The sequence below is a fragment of the Pseudophryne corroboree genome, chromosome 4 (assembly GCF_028390025.1).
Source record: "Pseudophryne corroboree isolate aPseCor3 chromosome 4, aPseCor3.hap2, whole genome shotgun sequence".
In the NCBI taxonomy this organism is placed as follows: domain Eukaryota; kingdom Metazoa; phylum Chordata; class Amphibia; order Anura; family Myobatrachidae; genus Pseudophryne; species Pseudophryne corroboree.
In genome coordinates, this window is record NC_086447.1 from 359036007 (window position 1) to 359059567 (window position 23561).

General features: G+C 48.1%; 1 protein-coding gene across 1 annotated transcript in view; it reads right to left on the reverse strand.

Moving 5' to 3' along the window:
• Positions 1–482: 482 nt before the first annotated feature.
• Positions 483–23561, reverse strand: part of PRSS56 (serine protease 56) — a 240669-nt gene continuing 217590 nt past the window's right edge. The window contains exon 18 of the mRNA XM_063919643.1: positions 483–1361. Within this exon, the coding sequence (XP_063775713.1) occupies positions 1188–1361 (174 nt within the window). The 3' untranslated portion in view covers positions 483–1187. The remainder of the gene's footprint in view (positions 1362–23561) is intronic.

The window sequence follows — 23561 nt, forward strand, 5'->3', positions numbered from 1 at the left end:
TCTTTTCAGGAAGCTCAGGAGAGCTCACTGTAGTGCACCCAGTCTCCTCTGGGCACAGTATTAAACTGAGGTCTGGAGGAGGGGCATAGAGGGAGGAGCCAGTGCACACCCATACCTAAAGTTCTTTTTAGTGCCATGTCTCCTGTGGAGCCCGTCTATTCCCCATGGTCCTTACGGAGTCCCCAGCATCCTCTAGGACGTAAGAGAAATATATATATATATATATATATATATATATATATATATATATACTTTATTGAATTTCATTTTAAAATGATGTTTCTCCAGGCACATTGGATTTTATATACTCAAATACACAGAGCCCCAGTGCTCTTGTTGGAGCAGAGCCACACACATATGCAATACTTTGGTGTAAGGTACCGTAGTACAGCTCCATAGTAGACTTCTGCCCTCCAGTGGTGACTGCTGCCACTAACTATTACTAACACTACTGCACTGACATGAAGACCAAAGCGGCAATCTTTATTCTACAGTTACCTTACTGCATAGGGCCAATTGTATATATATTTGCAGATATATTGCTCGCAAGAACAGGATTCAAGTCACCGCCGGTCATACAGTATGTTCCCATAGTTGTAAAAACATGTGAAAGGATGGGATGATGATCAGGATGCGATGATGATAAGGATGAGATGATGATCAGGATGGGATGATGATCAGGATGGGATGATGATCAGGATGCGATGATGATGATAAGGATGAGATGATGATCAGGATGGGATGATGATCAGGATGGGATGATGATCAGGCTGGGATGATGATCAGGATGCGATGATGATGATAAGGATGAGATGATGATCAGGATGGGATGATGATCAGGATGGGATCTTCTGATTTACTCAAAAATTACTGTTTATATCCCAACGTCCACCTTATTACGTTTAGTTAGTTGATTAAATATTTAATATCATTTCAGTGCACAGGTCCTATCGCCAGCCCGTTATAAAATGTATTGTGAGACAGCAATTGTCTTTAGTAATATCACGCTGAGCACAGTTACCACCATATTGTGGCAGGATGCAGTCATATAGCCATATGAGTCTTCCATTTAAGTTCCTTGAATGTTCAACACAGCAATAAGGTTTTCTTTGGCGACCCCGCATCCACATTTGTACTGATCTTGTTGATCTTTTCTATCTTTGCCATTTGGTGATCTTGATCATTTCTTACGTTTTCAGTGTGTCCATTGAGAGTGCAATGAGTCCTGGCATAGTACGGTGTAGAGAGCTGTTCTCCAGGCCCACCAGGCTGATGAAAGATGTGGATTTCCCAGCCACGCACACTCGGACGCGGGCTTTGTACAGTCCTTTGCCATTCTTTGACCCCAAGTCAACCAGGATCTGTGAGATTTAGGGTACACATAAATACAACTATACTATATTAATTACCTGTCATGCTCCAATGTACTAAGTGGTCAAAGGAGTATTTGTCCAAGGCCCACTTTGCATAGGACTTTGCATTGTACTCCCCTTGAAACAACAACTATGTCAGCCACAGTGACTCTGAGAAAGAGAAGTCACGTATTTGCTTTAATCCATGCTATAATTTTAGGTCAACAAAAATTTTAAAAATTATGACCTTAACATTAATTCAGGTCAAAACCTGAACTGCAAACTACAGGCCTGATTCTGAATTGGAAGTAAATGTAAAAAAAACAAGTAACTGTGCACCTGGGCAAAACCATGCTACACTGCAGGTGGGGCAGATGTAACATGTGCAGAGAGATTTAGGGTATATTTAATAAAAGTAAATGTAGGTCGTTTTTATCGATTTTTGGTCAATGTTTAGTCGATTTTGAATTTCAGGGTCTAAATCGCACATTTAATAACAGATGATTTTTTCAATTTTTATTAAACAATGTAAAACATTGTCTGTTAGTAAATGTGTGATTTAGACCCTGAAACACAAAATCAATAAAAAAATCGACCAAAAACCAATCAAAATCGACCAAAATCGCCTTTTAGTAAATATACCCCTTAGATTTGAATTGGGTGTGATCAAACTGAAATCTAATTGCAGTGTAAACATTTGTAAACTATATGCAAAAGCAGCCAGTATTTACCCTGCACAGACAAATTATAAATGTATGTGCTCCCCTTCCATGGCAACATGGGGGGTCATTCCGAGTTGTTCGCTCATTGCCAATTTTCACAACGGATCGATTAAGGCGAAAATGCGCATGCGCATGGTACGCAGTGCGCATGCGCTAAGTATTTTAGCACAAAACTTAGTAGATTTACTCACATCCGAACGAAGAATTTTCATCGTTGAAGTGATCGGAGTGTGATTGACAGGAAGTGGGTGTTTCTGGGCGGAAACTGACCGTTTTCTGGGAGTGTGCGGAAAAACGCAGGCGTGCCAGGATAAAACGCAGGAGTGGCTGGAGTAACGGGGGAGTGGCTGGCCGAACGCTGGGTGTGTTTGTGACGTCAAACCAGGAACGAAACGGGCTGAACTGATCGCAGTGGCAGAGTAAGTCTCGAGCTACTCAGAAACTGCTAAGAATTTTCTATTCGCAATTCTGCTAATCTTTCGTTCGCTATTCTGCTAAGCTAAAATACACTCCCAGAGGGCGGCGGCCTAGCGTGTGCAATGCTGCTAAAATCTGCTAGCGAGCGAATGACCCCCATGGTTTCTTCCAAATACAAATTTACTTTTTTTCTTTTCTTTTGCTTTTATCCAAGCCCTACACCTGCCCAGGCTTTGACTGGTATGACTAATATTAAATCTATGATCTAATTTTATGCCTAAAGGACATTCAATTCCCGATAGTAATGCAATTTGTCTCTCAGGGATGCAATGTCAGTACTAACACGTGCACGCGGCAATAAAAAAGTTCTGATCCTGTCTTCAACTGCTAAAGATATAAGAAATCCCTCACATAGCATTAGCAGAAAACAGACACTATGGGCCTGATAGGGATGCGGTCAATATACCACCTGTCGGGATCTGGCTTCATGATCCCGGCGACGGAATCCGACAGCCGTGTAAATTCCGATAGCTGAAATCCCAAAAGAAGCCCGGTATTCCCCCTCGGGTGGTGGTTCACGCCACCGCCCGAGGGGGAATAGAATAATGTTGCAAGCAAAGCTCGCCACCGTGCCCGGAGCGTGGCAGGCACAGCAAGCCTGTGAGGGGACTTGCTGCTGGTATTCCTGGCATTGGTCTCCCGACCGCTGGGACCCATACTGAATCCATCTGATCATACCTGCCTACATCACCCATTCCAGGAGTGATAAAATGTTTTGTTCCTGGACTTGCCTCTTAATTTGTGACTGCCATCACCTGCGTTGAACTAGTTCATTGATAAGAAAGGTGTTTTACCACAGGTGATGGCAATCATACATTAAGAGGGAAGTTCAGGAACAGAGCATTTTGTCCCTCTTGGAATGGGTCATGTTGGGCGGTATGCCTGATTCATGTTTGTAAGTAAAGCAGAAAATCATACAACTAGGCAAAAACATGGTGCACTGCAGGTGTGGCAGATGTAACACGTGAAGAGAGATTTAGAGGCATATTCATCATCCTTTGAATGTTACAATTTCTACACTCCCCAAGGGATTCCTGAGATGGCGAACAGCCCTAGAATCTCTTCACAAGCTGCCGTTCACAATCTCTTCAAAAGCTGCCGTTCACAAGGTCCCGGCGGGGGGTTGGCCGCAGACACAGTAAGGTGTCGGCGGGGAAGAGGCTGCCGGAAGACACAGTAAGGTAATGGCGGGGGGAGGGGACGGCCGTGGCTGGGAGACCAGTAGAGTGAAAGTGTAGGGTGGTGGGGTGGGTGGGTATGGGCAGGGCTGCCAAGAGAAATCCTGGGCCCGGTACAGTAACTTCCCGGGGCCCCCCTCCTGCAGTGGGTGTGGCCACAACCTGTTAGTTGCAAGGCTGCACCACTTTAGGGGCGTGTTTAGCACACGAGAAGCACCCACTCACAGGAGCATGACAAACCTCCCAGCAATTGGGACAGAAGTGTTCACTATTAGGATGGTGGGACCAGGCCCACCATCAGGGGGGTACTACGGCACAGTAGTCCGGGGTCCGGCCTCTCTAACAGAGAGAAGAGGGCCCGTGCCGCTTATGCCGCCGCCCGCCCGCCGCTCTGCTCCGCCCCCTTTTTGTGCCAAGATCTGTCACAGGATTTGAGGACGCTGCAAGCATCAATTGTAAGAGTCCCTCCCAAAATGTCCGTCGCCTCATAGGACACAGTTATTGAAGATACTAGAGGAGGATCCACTAGTATCTTTAATATATGTCTCCTCTGAGGCGGCGGCCATTTTGGGAGGGACGTTTTCAGTTGAAGCTTGCAGCATCCTCTCCCCCCTCTTGTGACAGTGTCAGAACTCGGGCATGGAAAGGGGTGGAGCTACCGGAATGGAGGGGCGGGGCTATATGGGACCAGGCTGGCTGCTACCACAAGAGAATCTGTAACAGCTCCCGCCAGCCTGTGATAGGTAAGTTAAGGGAGAGTAAGAGAGAGAAAGTGTGTGTCTGTACAGTATGTATGGGTATGTGTGTATCTGCGTGTGCCGTGTGTATGTATGTGTGTGAGTGTGTGTATCTGTGTGTGTGTGTGTGTGTGTGTGGTCATTATGTGTAAGCGGCGCTACTACTGGAGGCATGTATAAGCGGCATCGCTACAAGGGGCTGTTTGTGTTTAAGCGCCACCACTAGTGGGGGCAGTTTGTGTGTAAACGGCACCGCTATTGGGGGGCATTATGTGTATAAGCAGCACCGCTACTGGGGGCATTAATATGGTATACAGGGGGGGGGGGGGGAACATTTTTGCAGGTGCACTATCTCACACCATTTCAACCTGTAATAACAAAAAAGCATTTAGCATAATCCTGGCCAGGGCTATGAGCTTACCCACTGCGCCAAGGTAGCCTCTCATTGGGTAAGTCCTTAACACTAACTATAGGGGTTCAGGTCCAGGGGGCAGGACACCCCAGAGCATTAATATGGTGCAAGGGACATTAATATAGCATACCTCCCAACTTTCACTCGGATTGAAGAAGGACACACGCGCGGCAAAGCCGTGCGCGCTGTGCATGCGCACAGCGTCTATTCACCGCTGCTCTGCTAAGCAGGACAGCGGGAGACAGAGACTCCCAACTGCCCCCCCCACTGCGGGACACTGTGGCCTGCGGGTGGGACAGCGGGACAGTCCCCAAAAAACGGGACTGTCCCGCGAAAATCGGGAAGGTTGGGAGGTATGATATAGTGCTGCTCCGTATGTGCACAGGATTTATTTATTTTTAAATATATATTTATTTATTTTTGTACCTTTTATATATATATATATATATATAAAACGAGTTTTATGGTAAGAACTTACCCTTGTTAAAACTCTTTCTGCGAGGTACACTGGGCTCCACAAGTCTGGACAATGGGGTGTAGAGTAGGATCTTGATCCGAGGCACCAACAGGCTCAAAGCTTTGACTGTTCCCAGAATGCACAGCGCCGCCTCCTATATCACCCCGCCTCCCAGCACAGGAGCACAGTTTAGTTAACCAGCCCAATGCAGTAGCAGGAAAAGAGACGACAACAGTTAGTAGCCACATACACCACACTCTCACGACAAGAGAAGTGTCAGTGGCTAATGCCATATCAACCCAAAGAAGCTAAATGCATCAGGGTGGGCGCCTTGTGGAGCCCAGTGTACCTCGCAGAAAGAGTTTTAACAAGGGTAAGTTCTTACCATAAAACTCGTTTTCTGGGGGGCGTGGCCTAACAGCAGACCTGAGCAGATGTGCTGACTTGGAGCTCCTGCTTTGAGCTCATATTTTAAACATCTCTACGGCCCCCTGGAGATTCTGGGGACACATTTCTGCCTCCTGGAGCCCCCCTGCATTGGATTAGGAGGTGCGCGGAGCCGGCAGATGCGCCCTGCGTCTGTGCAGGTTGCGGCCTACCTATCCACTGAGAGGCGGGACCTTGATTTGTCTGCTGACCCGGGGGAGCGGACCACCTTTAGACCACTCTGTGCTGTGACCTCTGGCTCCCCTCACCGCCTCTGCATCTGCCCACGGCTGTGTGAAAGCCCACACTAAGCTGAACACCGTCTTTCATCCCACACAGTTTGCGGCCTGTAGCGCTTCGGGAAGCCGGGGCCTGAAGTCTGGGGCCTGCCCGAAGGTGAGCTCCGAGACCGCTGCTCGGCAGCAGCGGAGGCTTCCGGCGGCCTGGAGACACCCACCCCGCCGTCCTTAACCCTCCCTGCACCCTTTGTACCTCTCCGGGCCCCTCCTGGTGTCCCGCCGGCCGCTGCGCCGCTCTGGGAGATGTGTGCTCCGGCGGTCCGTGGCCTGCGCATCCTCCGGAGACCGGGACCTTGAGTTTGGCGCGTCCCCGCTGCGGACCTCCGGGGCGCGCGGGCCGTGATCGGCGGGTGTCTGTACGCCTCCTCAGTCTCCTGCTGCATTCCCCCTGATCCCCGCTGGCCTCCGTACCTCCCGCTGACCCTCCTGCGGCTCCCATCAAGCCCTTACCTGTGCTGGCATCACCAGGAGGTTCCTCTCTCCCTGGGACCTGCGTTCTGGTTGCCATCACTCCCCCTCCACTGCTGCACTGTTACCTGGCCTTGGGGGACTCCTGGTCACTGGCTGGACCGTGGCCGGGCCCCATCCCATAGGTGCACTCCTTATATTGGCACTAAAGTGGGGGCAGCAGATCTTGATCCTGGAGAGGAATCATCCTGCAGCTGCCTGATCTCTGTTCTCCCTGGCCTGCAGAAACACGAACTCCAGAGCCGCACTGTAGCTACCAGTTCTTAGAGCCACTCATAGGTTGCTGGCTATCTTGGAACCTGCAAGAAGTTGTGCTCCTGGACCGTACTGCAGCCACCTGCTTTTGGTGCCCCGCTTTGGCTGTCTGCCGCACTGTTGGGACAGCTGTGACTCCACCGGCTTTTGCTTCCCCCTCCAGTCACACCACTGTGTATTTATACGGGCATACACTCTCTGCGGCAGTTGTTATCAATAGCGTGCCCATAGTGCCCCCTCTGTGATTTGGGCTCAGCCTTAGGTCACTAGCCATCCTCTACATATTGCCCAGGATGTTGGCCTAGCACCGCAATTTATCCTACCTGGACCGCGATAGTTTTCTTTATACCTCTCTATTGTCTACTTAACATACATTTATCAAGCAACGTCTGTGTCTCCTTTTACGTTTGTGATGCCCCGCCTATTCTATTGGTCCCCCACAATGGCGCAAAGAAATAAGAAAAATACACAGGCCCCCACAATTTTTTTTGGGCCAAAATCTAAGGGCCCTCCCACTCCTGCATTGCTCACAGACTCTCCTTCCTCTCCCTGTTCATCGGAGACGGGTATAGACCCACAGATCCAAGCAGTCATGACGAGTTTACTTGAGGGGGTCCAGTCTGCCTTTAAGCAAGAACTTTCCACAGCCATAGCCGACTTCAAATCTGATCTCACAGCTCTAGGTAATCGCACAGACGTTCTTGAATCTAAGACAGATGATCTTTGCCGCTCCCAGCAACGTCTGGATTCGGTACTCTCTAGACTCCATGATGAGATGGAAGATCTCAAAGAACGACAAGAAGATCAGGAGAATCGCTCCCGTCGCAATAATTTGCGTATTCGCAATATAGCGGAATCAATTCTAAGCTCCGCCCTACCATCCTTTTTGAAAGATTTTTTCCAACATGTATTGCCTGATCTCTCTGATGGGGACTGTCTCTGTGATAGAGCTCACAGGACGCTCCGAGCGAAACCTGCTCCGTCACAACTACCCAGAGATGTCATAGTCCGTCTGCACTATTATCGCTCAAAAGAACGGATACTGATGTCGGCTCGAGATTCCCAAGTAATCGACTTCCGGGACATGCAACTGCAGGTTTTCCGGGATCTGGCCCCATCTACTATTCAGAAGCGCCGGGATCTCCAGCCCGTTACTAGGATACTACGCCAGCATCAAATACGTTACAGATGGGGATTTCCATTTATGCTACAGGTTACAGCAAACAACTCCACCCACTCCGTTAAAACTTTAGCTCATGGTCAGGACTTGTTGGCTAAAATGGATCTCCTCCCAATACAGTCTCCTGATGGTGAAACTGCTTCTTCCTCTGGATCACGACGCCCTCAGATTCCGTTGCCTGAATGGACAAGGGTGACCCGTCATCGCGATGTCACCAGTGACCCTCCCTGATCCGGGCGGACAGTCTTAGCTATGATGCAATAGTTCCCACTGTTCTAGGGATGTGTCTCCTTATCATATGTTCTTTGTTACCAGATGGGGACTATGACCTCCATCTTACCTCTTTTATACGAATGTTGTTGGTTTTGATATAGATTTCCGAGCCTTAATGTTTGTTATATGCTGTGCCTATTTTTATGTTATTATGTCGGGCTCACCTTGCTTACTCTGATTTCCCTTTGTCTCCTTTTTTTCCCCCATCCCTCCTTCCCCCCTTGCCCTTGTCTCCCTCCCTTTTCCCCTTCCTCCTCCCCCCCACCACCTTTTTATTTTTTATATATTTTTATTTTTTATTCTCTTCTCTTGTCATGACACAGTGCGTTTTGTTTGGTTTATTTTGTATGTTTTGAGTTATACAATTGATTCTTCGACTATTGCTGCCTCAACTATTGCGGTCCAGGAGGATCTGCTCCTCCTACATTGATTCTCTGCTCCCACTATCCCCGTGCTCCCTTTATTTATGGTTTAGTATATGATGTCTATTATTGGTATAGCGGTCCTTGATTGGGACCCTATGTTTCAGGGTGTTCTCCTGTATGGGTTTCTTATCACTTTCTCCTTTTCTTCTACATATCTGCTTCTTGTTTCTTGCAGTTTCTTTTCTTCTTTTTTTTCTCCTCCTTCCCGGGAAGGGTCTCCGTTGATCCTTTTCCATTCTTTGGTATCACATGGCACTTAAGTTTTTCTCTGTAAATGTTAACGGGCTTAATTCTCCCAAGAAACGTACAGTAATGTTATCTGCCTGTAGGAGAGAAAAGGCTGACATGGTTTTCCTTCAGGAGACTCCAAGGTAAGCAGTTTACCCAAACATTTTTTGCTTCTGCTGATTGTAAGAAAAGGGGGGTGGATATATTGATCCATCGTAACATCCAATTGTACATACCACAACCATAGCTGAACCTGAAGGCCGATACATTATAGTGATTGGTACGTTTCGCACAGAAATTCTGACACTTGTGTCTGTATACGCCCCGAATCAAGACCAATCACGGTTCTTCCGCACACTATTTCTGCGTCTTAATAGAGTAGCACAGGGCCACATCATTGTAGGTGGGGACTTTAATACTGTGATCGATCCCCTCCTAGATAAATCTAATTCTCCAAAAAATAAGAAGGAAGCATCCCCGACTGAGGCCTCTCTTACGTTAATATCCTCTCTCACCCAGCTAATCTGAGAGACACATGGCGTCTTAAACACTCCACCACTAGGGATTATACCCACTTCTCTGCCCTTCACCAACATTACTCTCGGATCGATATGATCCAAGTGTCTCAGTCACTGACGTCATTGATTTCTGATGCAGGCATCACTCCTTGTTCATGGACGGATCATGCGGGAGTTTATATCCTGATAGAACTCTACAAAACCCCTAATAATACACGTAAATGGCATTTGGATGACACCCTTCTTTCACACCCCTCCACTCTTTTAGATACTAAATCAACCCTGGAATTTTTTTTCGAAGAAAATGTTTCCCCAGAAGTCTCTCCTAGTATTGTTTGGGAAGCGCACAAAGCCACTATCCGTGGTCATCTTATGTCTAAGGCCTCGGCCACACGTAAGAAAGCAGCACTGGAAGTTTCCTCACTGGAATCTCAAATCTCTGCGCTTTTAGCAAAGCACAAAAATTCCCAGAGTGACTCCTTACTCTCACAGATCAACAACCTTAGAGGCCAGTTAAACACTCTTTTATCACAACGTGCGGCAGCCATTCTACTGAAGCTCTGTCAAAAATTCTGTGATAAAACGGACAAAATAGATCTTTTGGCCAATAAATTGAGAAGCAAGCGGGCAATGGGACTGATAGAGAGATTGTATTCCAATTGATTGAATACATTCACTTATGACCCTAAATTGATGGTAGAGGAATTTCAGGGTTTTTATAATTCCTTGTATAATCTTCCTGATCCTCCTCTCTCTTCTGATGGCCCAGAGGGCATATGTTCGTACCTATTGGACACCCCCTTGCCATGTCTGACGGAGCGACAGATCTCTCTTCTTAATGAGTCTATCTCGTTGGAAGAGACGGTTGCCGCTGTCAAATCTATGCGATCGTCAGCCGCACCTGGTCCAGATGGCTTCACCGCACAATATTACAAAACATTCCTCACAGAATTAGCCCCACACCTTACCTCACTTTTTAATAGTGTTTTGGAAGGAGCATCGTTTGCGCCGGCAACTGTGCAGGCCAACATTGTTGTGATTCCGAAACCAGAGAGAGATCCCACACTATGTTCCAATTACCGCCCGATCTCATTGCTAAATGTTGATCTTAAGATCTATGCTAAAATTTTGGCCAACCGCTTAGCTCCCCTACTCACGCAATTGATTCACCCAGACCAAGTGGGCTTCATCTATGGGCGTCAGGCCTCCGATAACACCAGGAGAGCCATAGATCTGATATATTCTATTCATAAACAAAAGCTACCCTCATTGTTACTAGCACTGGATGCCGAGAAGGCTTTTGACAGGATATCTTGGTCTTTCACTTTCTCGGTACTCCAAAAGATGGGCTTCTCTGGCAAATTTTTAGATGGTGTCGCAGCGCTTTATAGATCCCCTACTGCCACGGTTTCTGTTAATCGCCTCACCTCCTCTGCTTTCGGAATCAGTAATGGCACCAAACAGGGATGCCCGCTCTCCCCCCTGCTATTTGCTTTGGTTATGGAACCACTGGCAGCACGGATCCGAGCTAATACAGATATAGCCGGAGTGCGGGTAGGCCCTTCTGAGCACAAAATTGCTTTGTACGCCGACAATGTCCTATTATCCCTTGGATCCCCGACTCAATCGTTGCGGCCGCTCCTCTCTGAAATTGACCTCTACTCTCAGCATTCAGGATATAAAATCAATGCGAGTAAAACTGAAGTGCTGAATTTTTACATTCCTGGCCCGATTAAGCTGTCTTTGGAAAGTTCCTTTCCATTTCAATGGCACAAACAAAAGATTAAATATCTAGGTATTTTCCTAACACATAGTCACCACCAGCTATATCAAGCTAATTTCCCTAGACTTTTAGACCGAATTAAATCGGACTTGTCTTCTTGGTCTAGCCTCTTTATCTCCTGGATAGGCAGGGTGAATTCAGTGAAAATGAATGTGCTCCCACGTGTACTGTACCTATTCCAAACTCTTCCGATATCTGCCTTCAAATTTTTACAGTTTCACACTCACATTTTATATGGACAAACAGACGTCCCCGAGTCCGACTAAAACTATTACAACGCCCCACCTGTAGTGGTGGTCTGGGCATCCCAGACTTTAGAAGATATTATTTAGCTACGCAGCTTTCACAGTGTGTACAATGGTGCAACCCCGAATCTCGGAGGGTCTGGGTATCTATGGGAGCTGCCGAACTGGGTCTCTCTACTCTTTCCTCTCTTCTCTTGCTCCCGAAATCCTGCCGCCCTAGAAATGTGGCCTCTCACCCCGTAGTGTCCCGCTCACTGACGGTCTGGGACTTTGCCAATAGGAAATACAGCTTGGCCCCAGCCCCCTCCCCCATCATTCCAATATTACACAACCCAGCATTCTCCCCTGGCACACATAAGCTATTATTTGCCCCTTGGCAGGACAGAGGTATCTTATACCTGAATGATATCACCAGAGACACTAGTTTTCCTCAGTTTTCCCAGATTCAAGAAGATATTGATATCCCATCCAAATATTTTTATCAATTTTTACAACTTAGACACTTTCATTCTGCAATGAGCCACATTCTCTCTAGCAGACCTCTGACTATGCTCGAGGCAGTCTGTTTCAGACGTCACTCAACCAAAGGTTTAACCTCCCTCTTATATGCCACTCTTAATGGGGGATCACCCTCTCAAAGGGATCCTCACGAGAGAGCGTGGGAACTAGACCTAGGCTTGGCTTTAGAGGATGAGGAATGGTCTGAAGCCTGGGGTAACGCAGCGTCTAGCTCTATCTGCGTTAGAATTAAAGAGAACGTTTACAAATTGTTATATAGATGGTATTATGTACCTTCTCGCTTAAGCAGAATGTACCCGGATACATCGGACAGATGTTGGAGAGGATGTGGCGCAGAGGGCTCCTTCCTACATATATGGTGGTCATGCCCTAAAATAGCGAATATTTGGAAAGATGTGATCAACCTCATTACTGACTTATTACAGACTCCTATTCCTTATGATCCTAAGTACATTCTGCTCCCCCTAAACCTACCAACGTTGACAAAATTTCAAAACAAACTGTTGCGACATATAGTTTCTGCTATGACATGTCAACTGGCTGCAGATTGGAAAAACCCAACTCCGCCCTCCATACAGTCTATACTTGCCCGCATCTGGTATGTTTACCGTATGGACTACATGACTAGCATTATTACTTGCTCCTCAAAGTCATTTGATAAAACATGGAGTCCTTGGCTGACTAACCAACATGCCCCTTCACCTTTCAACTAACACCGCCCTATGCTATAACTGACGGAACCCTCCCGGGAACTCCACTCTACCTATCTGCCTCTTTCTTTCTTTCTTTCTTTCTTTCTTTCTTTCTTTCTTTCTCTCTCCTCTTTCTTTCTTTCTCCTCTTTCTCTCTTTCTTCTCTATCTTCTCCTGTAATACTTCTTAATATCAGTCGGTTGAACATTCGGCTGACTGCCATTCTTTCTGTTTTATACTACCCGTTTCTTGGGTCAAAAATGGATCACGTGATTTCTTTTTTCTTTTCTTGATTCTCTATTATACGTACCAACTGCCAGGCTATACTTGTAATGTATTATGCTATTATAATCATTTGTTGGTTCCTGTTTGTACTTTGTGATCCCATGAATAAAAATTATGTTAAAAAAAACAACAACTCGTTTTCTGCTGCGGGGTACACTGGGCTCCACAAGTCTGGACAATGGGGATGTCCTAAAGCAGTTCCTTATGGGAGGGGATGCACTGTAGCGGGCACAAGAACCCGGCGTCCAAAGGAAGCATCCTGGGAAGTGGCAGTATCGAAGGCATAGAACCTTATGAACGTGTTCCCGGAGGACCACGTAGCCGCCTTGCACAATTGATCAAGGGTCGCAACACGTTGGGCAGCCCAAGAAGGTCCAACAGACTGAGTAGAATGGGGCGTAATATGAACAGGAGCTGACAGACCAGCCTTCACATAAGCATGCGCAATCACCATTCTAATCCACCTGGCCAGGGTCTGCTTGTGAGCAGGCCAGCCACGTTTGTGAAATCCAAACAAAACAAAGAGAGAATCAGACTTTCGAATAGAAGCAGTTCTCTTCACATAGATATGGAGAGCCCGTACCACATCCAAAGACCGCTCTTTGGGAGACAAATCAGGAGAGACAAAAGCTGGAACCACAATCTCCTGATTAAGGTGGAACGAAGAAACCACCTTAGGTAAATATCCGGGACGAGTTCTAAGAACCGCCCGGTCACGGTGAAATATCAGATATGGGGAACTACAAGACAAGGCACCCAAATCCGACACTCTTCTAGCAGAGGCAATAGCCAGCAAGAACACCACCTTAAGGGAAAGCCACTTAAGGTCAGCTGAACCAAGAGGTTCAAATGGAGGCTCCAGCAACGCCTCCAAAACCACCGACAAGTCCCAAGGAGCCACAGGCGGGACATAGGGAGGTTGGATACGCAACACACCCTGAGTGAAAGTATGACCATCAGGTAAAGTCGCAATTTTTCTCTGAAATCACACCGACAAGGCAGATATTTGAACCTTGAGGGAGGCCAGACGCAGGCCTAAATCTAGGCCCTGCTGTAGAAAAGCCAAAAGTTTGGCTGTACTAAACTTGGAAGCGTCATAATGGTTAGATGCGCACCAAACAAAGTAGGAATGCCAGACCCGATGGTAAATCCGAGCAGAGGCCGGTTTCCGGGCCCGCAACATAGTTTTAATGACCTCTTGAAAACCTTTAGCTCTTAAGACGGAAGCTTCAAGAGCCACGCCATCAAAGACAGCCGGGCTAGGTCCTGGTAGACACAGGGGCCCTGAACGAGGAGGTCTGGGCGTTGTGGAAGTAGAAGTGCACGCTCTGATGATAGGCCTTGCAGGTCTGAGAACCAGTGCCGTCTGGGCCACGCCAGAGCTATGAGAAGCAGATCTCCTTTTTCTTGCTTGAACTTCCGAATTACCCTGGGCAGGAGTGACACCGGAGGGAACACGTACGGCAGCCGAAACCTCCACGGCACTGCCAGCGCATCCACGAATGCTGCTTGAGGATCCCTTGTCCTTGCTCCGAAGACCGGAACCTTGTGATTGTGTTGAGACGCCATCAGATCCACATCTGGAGACCCCACCTTTCCACGAGGAGTTGAAACATTTCTGGATGGAAGCCCCACTCGCCGGCATGCACGTCCTGACGACTGAGAAAGTCCGCTTCCCAATTCAGGACTCCCGGAATGAATATTGCCGATATTGCCGGTAGATGGCGTTCTGCCCAACGTAGAATCCATGAGGCTTTCTTCATTGCCAAACGGCTTAGAGTGCCGCCTTGATGATTTATGTAAGCCACTATGGTGGCGTTGTCCGACTGTACTTGAACAGGACGGTTCTGAATCAAATGTTGGGCTAGGTTCAACGCATTGAAGACCGCCCGCAATTCCAGAATGTTGATCAAGAGGAGAGATTCGTCCTTGGTCCACCGACCCCGCAAGGAGTGCTGCTCCAGCACCGGGCCCCAACCTCTTAGACTGGCATCTGTCGTCAACAGGACCCAGTTGTATATCCAGAAGGGACGGCCTCTGCACAATTGTCGGTCCTGGAGCCACCAGAGCAGCGACAGACGGACCTCCGGAGTCAAAGAGATCATTTGAGACCTGATCCGGTGAGGCAGGCCGTCCCACTTGGCTAGAATCAGCTTCTGGAGGGGGCAAGAATGGAATTGAGCATACTCCACCCTGTCGAATGCTGATACCATGAGGCCCAGCACCTGCACTGCCGAATGTATCGACACTTGCGGACGAGAAAGGAAGCAACGAATCCTGTCCTGAAGTTTCAGGACTTTCTCCTGAGACAAGAACAATGCTCTGAGCAGGGACCAGGGAGGATTTCTTCCAGTTGATGAGCCACCCGTGGGTTTGTAGAAACCGGACCGTCATATCCAGATGACGCAGGAGAATATCTGGGGAATTTGCCAGGATTAACAAATCGTCCAGATATGGCAGTATCCTGACCCCTTGACGGCGGAGTACCACCGTCATCACCGCCATAACTTTGGTGAAGACTCGCGGAGCCGTTGTTAAACCAAAAGGTAACGCCCGAAACCGGTAATGGAGGTTGCCAATTGTGAACCTCAGGTATTGCTGATGTGACACTGCTATAGGAATATGCAGGTAAGCATCCTGTATGTCCAGGGAGACCATGTAGTCCCCAGGTTCCAAGGCCAGAACTATAGAGCAAAGGGTTTCCATACGGAACTTGGAAACCTTCACAAACTTGTTCAGTGCCTTGAGGTTGAGAATGGGCCGGGAGGACCCATTCGGTTTCGGGACTAGAAACAGCGGAGAATAGTACCCCCGGCCCCCCTGAGCAAGAGGCACCTGTACTACGACTCCTGTATCCAGGAGGGTCTGTACCACCGAATGCAGAGTGTTTGCCTTAGTCTCGTCCGACGGGACGTCTGTCTGGCAAAATCGATGAGGGGGTCGGTTTTTGAAGGCTATGGTGTAACCTCGAGTGATGACTTCCCGTACCCAGGCATCTGAAGTGGTCTTCAACCATTCCTGGGTATACCCTAGAAGCCGGACCCCACCCTGGGATCCCCAAGGGGGAGGCCCGCCCCGTCATGCGGCAGGCTTATCGGTCTTGGCTGCTGGCTGACGGGCAGCCCAGGCTCTTTTGGGCTTCGGCTTACCAGGTTTGGAAGTGCGGGCCTGCTTATGGTACGCCTGACCTTTTGCTTTACCTGAAGGACGAAAGGATGTGCCTTTGGCCTTCGACACAGAAGGAGCTGTATTAGGCAGACAGGCAGTTTTGGCAGTAGCCAAGTCAGCCACTATCTTATTTAAGTCCTCCCCAAACAGAATATCCCCCTTGAAAGGGAGTACCTCCAGGGTTTTTCTAGAGTCCAGATCCACAGACCAGGATCTCAGCCACAATATCCTGCGAGCCAGGACTGACGTAATAGAGGCCTTGGCTGCTAGGATACCAGCATCAGAAGCCGCCTCTTTAATATAGCGAGAAGCTGTGACAATATATGACAAGCATTGTCTAGCATGGTCAGAGGAGATTTCAGCTTCTAACTCCAAGGCCCATGCTTCAATAGCCTCTGCCGCCCATGTAGCTGCAATTATAGTGGGCCTTTGTGCAGCACCCGTGAGGGTGTAAATCGCTTTCAGACAACCCTCAACACGTTTATCCGTAGGCTCTTTTAGAGACGTGACGGTAGTGACAGGTAGAGCTGAGGAAACCACCATCCTAGCCACATGTGAGTCTACTGGAGGAGGCGTTTCCCAATTCTTAGACAGCTCTGGCGCGAGGGGATAGCGAGCCAGCATCTTCTTTTGAGGCACAAACTTCGTACCCAGGCTTTGCCATGGTTCCTGACGTATATCCACTAGGTGGTCAGAGTGAGGTAAAACTTGTTTAATCACCTTCTGACGCTTGAACCTATCTGGTTTCTTAGGAGGAATGGATGGCTCGGGATCATCCGTAATCTGCAGAATTAACTTAATAGCCTCCAAAAGATCAGGAACATCCACATGTGAACTACCCTCCCCATCAGCCGTATCTGAGTCAGAACCTGTGGGGTCAGTGTATGTGCTGTCTTCATCAGACGAGGTGTCAGTGACAGCAGTGGGTTGTGAGGAGACGAGCGCTCGCTTAGAGGACCTCTTGGACTTAGGCGAGCGATGGTCAGACTTTTTAGTAGTCAGGGACTGGTTCAACTTCTTTAATTGAGCAGATAAATTGTCCGCCCACGGCGGGTTGGCTGCTGGGACCACATACGGTTTTACCGGCATTGGGGGTCCCATAGAGGGTGTTAGTTTATGAACTAGTGTATGCAGATGCGTGGAAAAAGCGGCCCACGGAGGGTCAGTATGTGCCTCCGTTGCCACAGTCCCACTGGGGGGCAAGGAGCCCCCAGAACCAGAGCCCACAGCTGCTATATTCTCCCCATATGTGCCTGTGGCTTCAGCAACACCAGCAGTGTGTTCCGCCCCAGAACCGTTACCCTCAGAAGCAGACATGATATAACTTGCAGTATGAGGTAACACAGTACAATTATTAGCAGCACTATATCCCTAAGCCCAAACCCCTGCGCAGTGTAGTCAGCACCAGCAGAGATAAAGGAGAGATATGGTGACTAAATCACAGAGAAAAATACGTAATACAGTATATCTTTGTGAAAATCCTATATTAAATAACACCTGACGCACCAAGCCCCCTCAGGTTATAGAATATAGAGATAGCAAGTTGAGTGAAAGACACAAGATGGACACCACTCAGCTATCAATGCACACACAAATAGTCAGTTTGTACAGACAATAATACTGCACTGGACTAGCTTACACAGCTATATAGTCCATAGATATAACACTACACAGCAAGAAACTGGATGTATATCACAGGGTAATTGTACTATAAACCCCTGACTAAATGCACTCTTTCTTACTAACACTGACTAAAAAGGCAGGTAGAATACTTAAGTGTCATGTAAAGGCACAGCGCTGACAACCAGGCGGCTTTACATAGGAGGATTTGCCCAAGCAGTCCCAGGAGCTGAGGAGTAATGGCGCCGCAGACACTGACAGGGAGTGAGGAAAAGACAGAGATGCAACTCCAGGGCGGGAACACGTGCTGGAAATGGCGCCCTGGGGCTGGGGGAGGGGCTTCAAGTCTAAGCTTTATCCCCCTTGCTGGCAAAACCACCGGGTACTGTGGGCGATATTAAAATCGGTTTTAAGAGAAAACCTGACCTAAGGCCCTGGTGATCTAGTGGGATCGCCTATAGCCACAGTGTCCACCGCCAGCGCACGCGGCCCGACTCCTACTGACCGCGCCAGATCGCGATAAAGACCGGGTCCCGCGAGCAGGACCCACTTACCACCTCCCGAAGCGCGGCCACGCGATCCTGGAGAGCCCCAGCCGTGTGTGTCTAACATGAAGAAAACCGGAGCCTCCGCTGTAGGTACCCGGCAACCAGGGCTCGGGAGTGTACAGCGCCGCTGGGGAGAGCTGGAGCTGCAGCAGTGAATGTCACAAGACATTTACCACCGCTGCTGCCCTTGAAGTCTTCACTTTTTACCTCATAAAAAGCTTTTCTCAGGGCTGCTTGGAGCAGCCCCTCTGCTAGGTGCCTGCTTACTGCAGCACCAACTGACAAACTGAGCTCCTGTGCTGGTAGGCGGGGTGATATAGGAGGCGGCGTTGTGCATTCTGGGAACAGTCAAAGCTTTGAGCCTGTTGGTGCCTCGGATCAAGATCCTACTCTACACCCCATTGTCCAGACTTGTGGAGCCCAGTGTACCCCGCAGCAGAAATATATATATTTATTATTATTTTGAGGGGGGGCAATTTTGTCAGTCCCAGGCCCCACAATTTCTAATGGCAACCCTGGGTGGGACAGTCACATAAAAGCTGCATTGGTTGCGGAGCGCATTCCCTGAAACACCATCAAGTTGAATAAACTGAAATGTTGGCTTGCACATTAGTGGTCATCACCAGAATATATTGTTACAATAGTAAGTTCCAAGAGTGCACAGTCTGGAACCTGATCCCTAGAGGAAGGAGTGGTTTCCCCTGTACCCCTGTGGGCCAGTTCGACCGTGGATATTACACACAGACAGTCTGTCTGGGCCCAGGTAATTTTCAGGGGCCATTGCCTATTCACATGAGGCGTGGTCATTCACCCTTTTAAAAAATACCGAAAACATTGTATTTTAATCGCAACCATGGCCCCACTCCAGCCCAGCAGTCAGCAGCGTGTGCTGGGCTTAGGAGAAGAGCTGTAGCTGCTGCTGCCAGTTAAGAAGGAGGAAGCCCGGGGTCCTCACTGGGCCCTCACTGGGCCACTCCATCCGACCTGGGCACGGGTTATTTGTACCCTCTCCCCCCCTCTCTCGGTACCACTGGGTATGGGGTACGTCCGGGATACACAGTAATGTGCCGGCGGTGAGGGAGAAGGGGGGAGACCATGGCTGGGAGACACAGAAAGGTGCCAGCTGGTGGGGAGGACTCGCCGGACACATACAATAAGGTGCTGGCGGGGGAGGGGTTGCAAGCACCTTATTGTATGTGTCTGGCGTTTCCCTTGTTCGGGAGCTGAACACAGAGGAGACAAATGTGCTGCAGAGGTGAAAATTATCACTTTCTGAAAAACTTTCTGAGAGAATACAATCAGAACTGAAAACTAAAAATTCTCATTGCACAATTCTTTCATGATGAATATGCCCCTTAGATTTGGGTGGGATATATTTTTTCTGTGCAGAGTAAATACTTTCTGCTTTTGCATGTAGCTCACAGATGTTAGACAACTGTATTTTTACACTGCAATTTAGATTTCTGTGTGAACACACCCCACCCAAATCTAACTCTCTTTGCACATTATGGGCCTAATTCAGACCTGATCGCTGTTGTGCGAAATCACACAGTGGGCGATTATCGAGTGACTGCGTATGTACCACAAGGTGATTAACAGGAAGTGGACGTTTGGTGGTGGTAACTGGCTGTTTTCTGGTGATGTAGTAGGGTATGCCGGCGACCAACATACCGGCGCCGGAATCCCGACCGCTGGCATACCGACAGCTGGGTGAGCGCAAATGAGCCCCTTACAGGCTCGCCGCGCGACACGCTAAATATTCTCCCTCCAGGGGGGGTCGTGGACCCCCAAGAGGGAGAAAAGATGTCGGTATGCCGGCGGTCGGGCAAAGTTTTCACACGGTGTACACATGCATTCGCACACTTGCACGAGGTGGGTTTTCACTCTCTCTGGGGGGCGACTATCTTATTGCAGACCTCTGCGAATTTGCAGAGGAGCAATCAGGTATAAATAAGGCCCAATATCTGCCCCACCTGCAGTGCAACATGGCTGTGCCCAGTAGAGATGAGCGGGTTCGGTTTCTCTGAATCCGAACCCGCCAGAACTTCATGTTTTTTTTCACGAGTCCGAGCGACTCGGATCTTCCCGCCTTGCTCGGTTAACCCGAGCGCGCCCGAACGTCATCATGACGCTGTCGGATTCTCGCGAGGCTCGGATTCTATCGCGAGACTCGGATTCTATATAAGGAGCCGCGCGTCGCCGCCATTTTCACACGTGCATTGAGATTGATAGGGAGAGGACGTGGCTGGCGTCCTCTCCGTTTAGACACTTGATTTACTAATTTTGGGGAGCATTAGGAGTACTCAGTAGTGTACAGTGCAGAGTTTTGCTGATAGTGACCAGTGACCACCACTTTTATTTATAATCCGTTCTCTGCCTGAAAAAAGCGATACACAGCACACAGTGACTCAGTCACATACATACCATATCTGTGTGCACTGCTCAGGCTCAGGCCAGTGTGCTGCATCATCTATATATATTATATATCTGTCTGACTGCTCAGCTCACACAGCTTATAATTGTGGGGGAGACTGGGGAGCACTACTGCAGTGCCAGTTATAGGTTATAGCAGGAGCCAGGAGTACATAATATTATATTAAAATTAAACAGTGCACACTTTTGCTGCAGGAGTGCCACTGCCAGTGTGACTAGTGACCAGTGACCTGACCACCAGTATATAATATTAGTAGTATACTATCTCTTTATCAACCAGTCTATATTAGCAGCAGACACAGTACAGTGCGGTAGTTCACGGCTGTGGCTACCTCTGTGTCGGCACTCGGCAGCCCGTCCATAATTGTATATACCAGTGACCTAACCGTGGTTTTTTTTTCTTTCTTTATACATACATACTAGTTACGAGTATACTATCTCTTTATCAACCAGTCTATATATTAGCAGCAGACACAGTACAGTGCGGTAGTTCACGGCTGTGGCTACCTCTGTGTCGGCACTCGGCAGCCCGTCCATAATTGTATATACCAGTGACCTAACCGTGGTTTTTTTTTCTTTCTTTATACATACATACTAGTTACGAGTATACTATCTCTTTATCAACCAGTCTATATATTAGCAGCAGACACAGTACAGTGCGGTAGTTCACGGCTGTGGCTACCTCTGTGTCGGCACTCGGCAGCCCGTCCATAATTGTATATACCAGTGACCTAACCGTGGTTTTTTTTTCTTTCTTTATACATACATACTAGTTACGAGTATACTATCTCTTTATCAACCAGTCTATATATTAGCAGCAGACACAGTACAGTGCGGTAGTTCACGGCTGTGGCTACCTCTGTGTCGGCACTCGGCAGCCCGTCCATAATTGTATATACCACCTAACCGTGTTTTTTTTTTCTTTCTTTATACATACATACTAGTTACGAGTATACTATCTCTTTATCAACCAGTCTATATATTAGCAGCAGACACAGTACAGTGCGGTAGTTCACGGCTGTGGCTACCTCTGTGTCGGCACTCGGCAGCCCGTCCATAATTGTATATACCAGTGACCTAACCGTGGTTTTTTTTTCTTTCTTTATACATACATACTAGTTACGAGTATACTATCTCTTTATCAACCAGTCTATATATTAGCAGCAGACACAGTACAGTGCGGTAGTTCACGGCTGTGGCTACCTCTGTGTCGGCACTCGGCAGCCCGTCCATAATTGTATATACCAGTGACCTAACCGTGGTTTTTTTTTCTTTCTTTATACATACATACTAGTTACGAGTATACTATCTCTTTATCAACCAGTCTATATATTAGCAGCAGACACAGTACAGTGCGGTAGTTCACGGCTGTGGCTACCTCTGTGTCGGCACTCGGCAGCCCGTCCATAATTGTATATACCAGTGACCTAACCGTGGTTTTTTTTTCTTTCTTTATACATACATACTAGTTACGAGTATACTATCTCTTTATCAACCAGTCTATATATTAGCAGCAGACACAGTACAGTGCGGTAGTTCACGGCTGTGGCTACCTCTGTGTCGGCACTCGGCAGCCCGTCCATAATTGTATATACCAGTGACCTAACCGTGGTTTTTTTTTCTTTCTTTATACATACATACTAGTTACGAGTATACTATCTCTTTATCAACCAGTCTATATATTAGCAGCAGACACAGTACAGTGCGGTAGTTCACGGCTGTGGCTACCTCTGTGTCGGCACTCGGCAGCCCGTCCATAATTGTATATACCACCTAACCGTGGTTTTTTTTTCTTTCTTTATACATACATACTAGTTACGAGTATACTATCTCTTTATCAACCAGTCTATATATTAGCAGCAGACACAGTACAGTGCGGTAGTTCACGGCTGTGGCTACCTCTGTGTCGGCACTCGGCAGCCCGTCCATAATTGTATACTAGTATCCAATCCATCCATCTCCATTGTTTACCTGAGGTGCCTTTTAGTTGTGCCTATTAAAATATGGAGAACAAAAATGTTGAGGTTCCAAAATTAGGGAAAGATCAAGATCCACTTCCACCTCGTGCTGAAGCTGCTGCCACTAGTCATGGCCGAGACGATGAAATGCCAGCAACGTCGTCTGCCAAGGCCGATGCCCAATGGCATAGTACAGAGCATGTCAAAACCAAAACACCAAATATCAGTAAAAAAAGGACTCCAAAACCTAAAATAAAATTGTCGGAGGAGAAGCGTAAACTTGCCAATATGCCATTTACCACACGGAGTGGCAAGGAACGGCTGAGGCCCTGGCCTATGTTCATGGCTAGTGGTTCAGCTTCACATGAGGATGGAAGCACTCAGCCTCTCGCTAGAAAACTGAAAAGACTCAAGCTGGCAAAAGCACCGCAAAGAACTGTGCGTTCTTTGAAATCCCAAATCCACAAGGAGAGTCCAATTGTGTCGGTTGCGATGCCTGACCTTCCCAACACTGGACGTGAAGAGCATGCGCCTTCCACCATTTGCACGCCCCCTGCAAGTGCTGGAAGGAGCACCCGCAGTCCAGTTCCTGATAGTCAGATTGAAGATGTCAGTGTTGAAGTACACCAGGATGAGGAGGATATGGGTGTTGCTGGCGCTGGGGAGGAAATTGACCAGGAGGATTCTGATGGTGAGGTGGTTTGTTTAAGTCAGGCACCCGGGGAGACACCTGTTGTCCGTGGGAGGAATATGGCCGTTGACATGCCAGGTGAAAATACCAAAAAAATCAGCTCTTCGGTGTGGAGGTATTTCACCAGAAATGCGGACAACAGGTGTCAAGCCGTGTGTTCCCTTTGTCAAGCTGTAATAAGTAGGGGTAAGGACGTTAACCACCTCGGAACA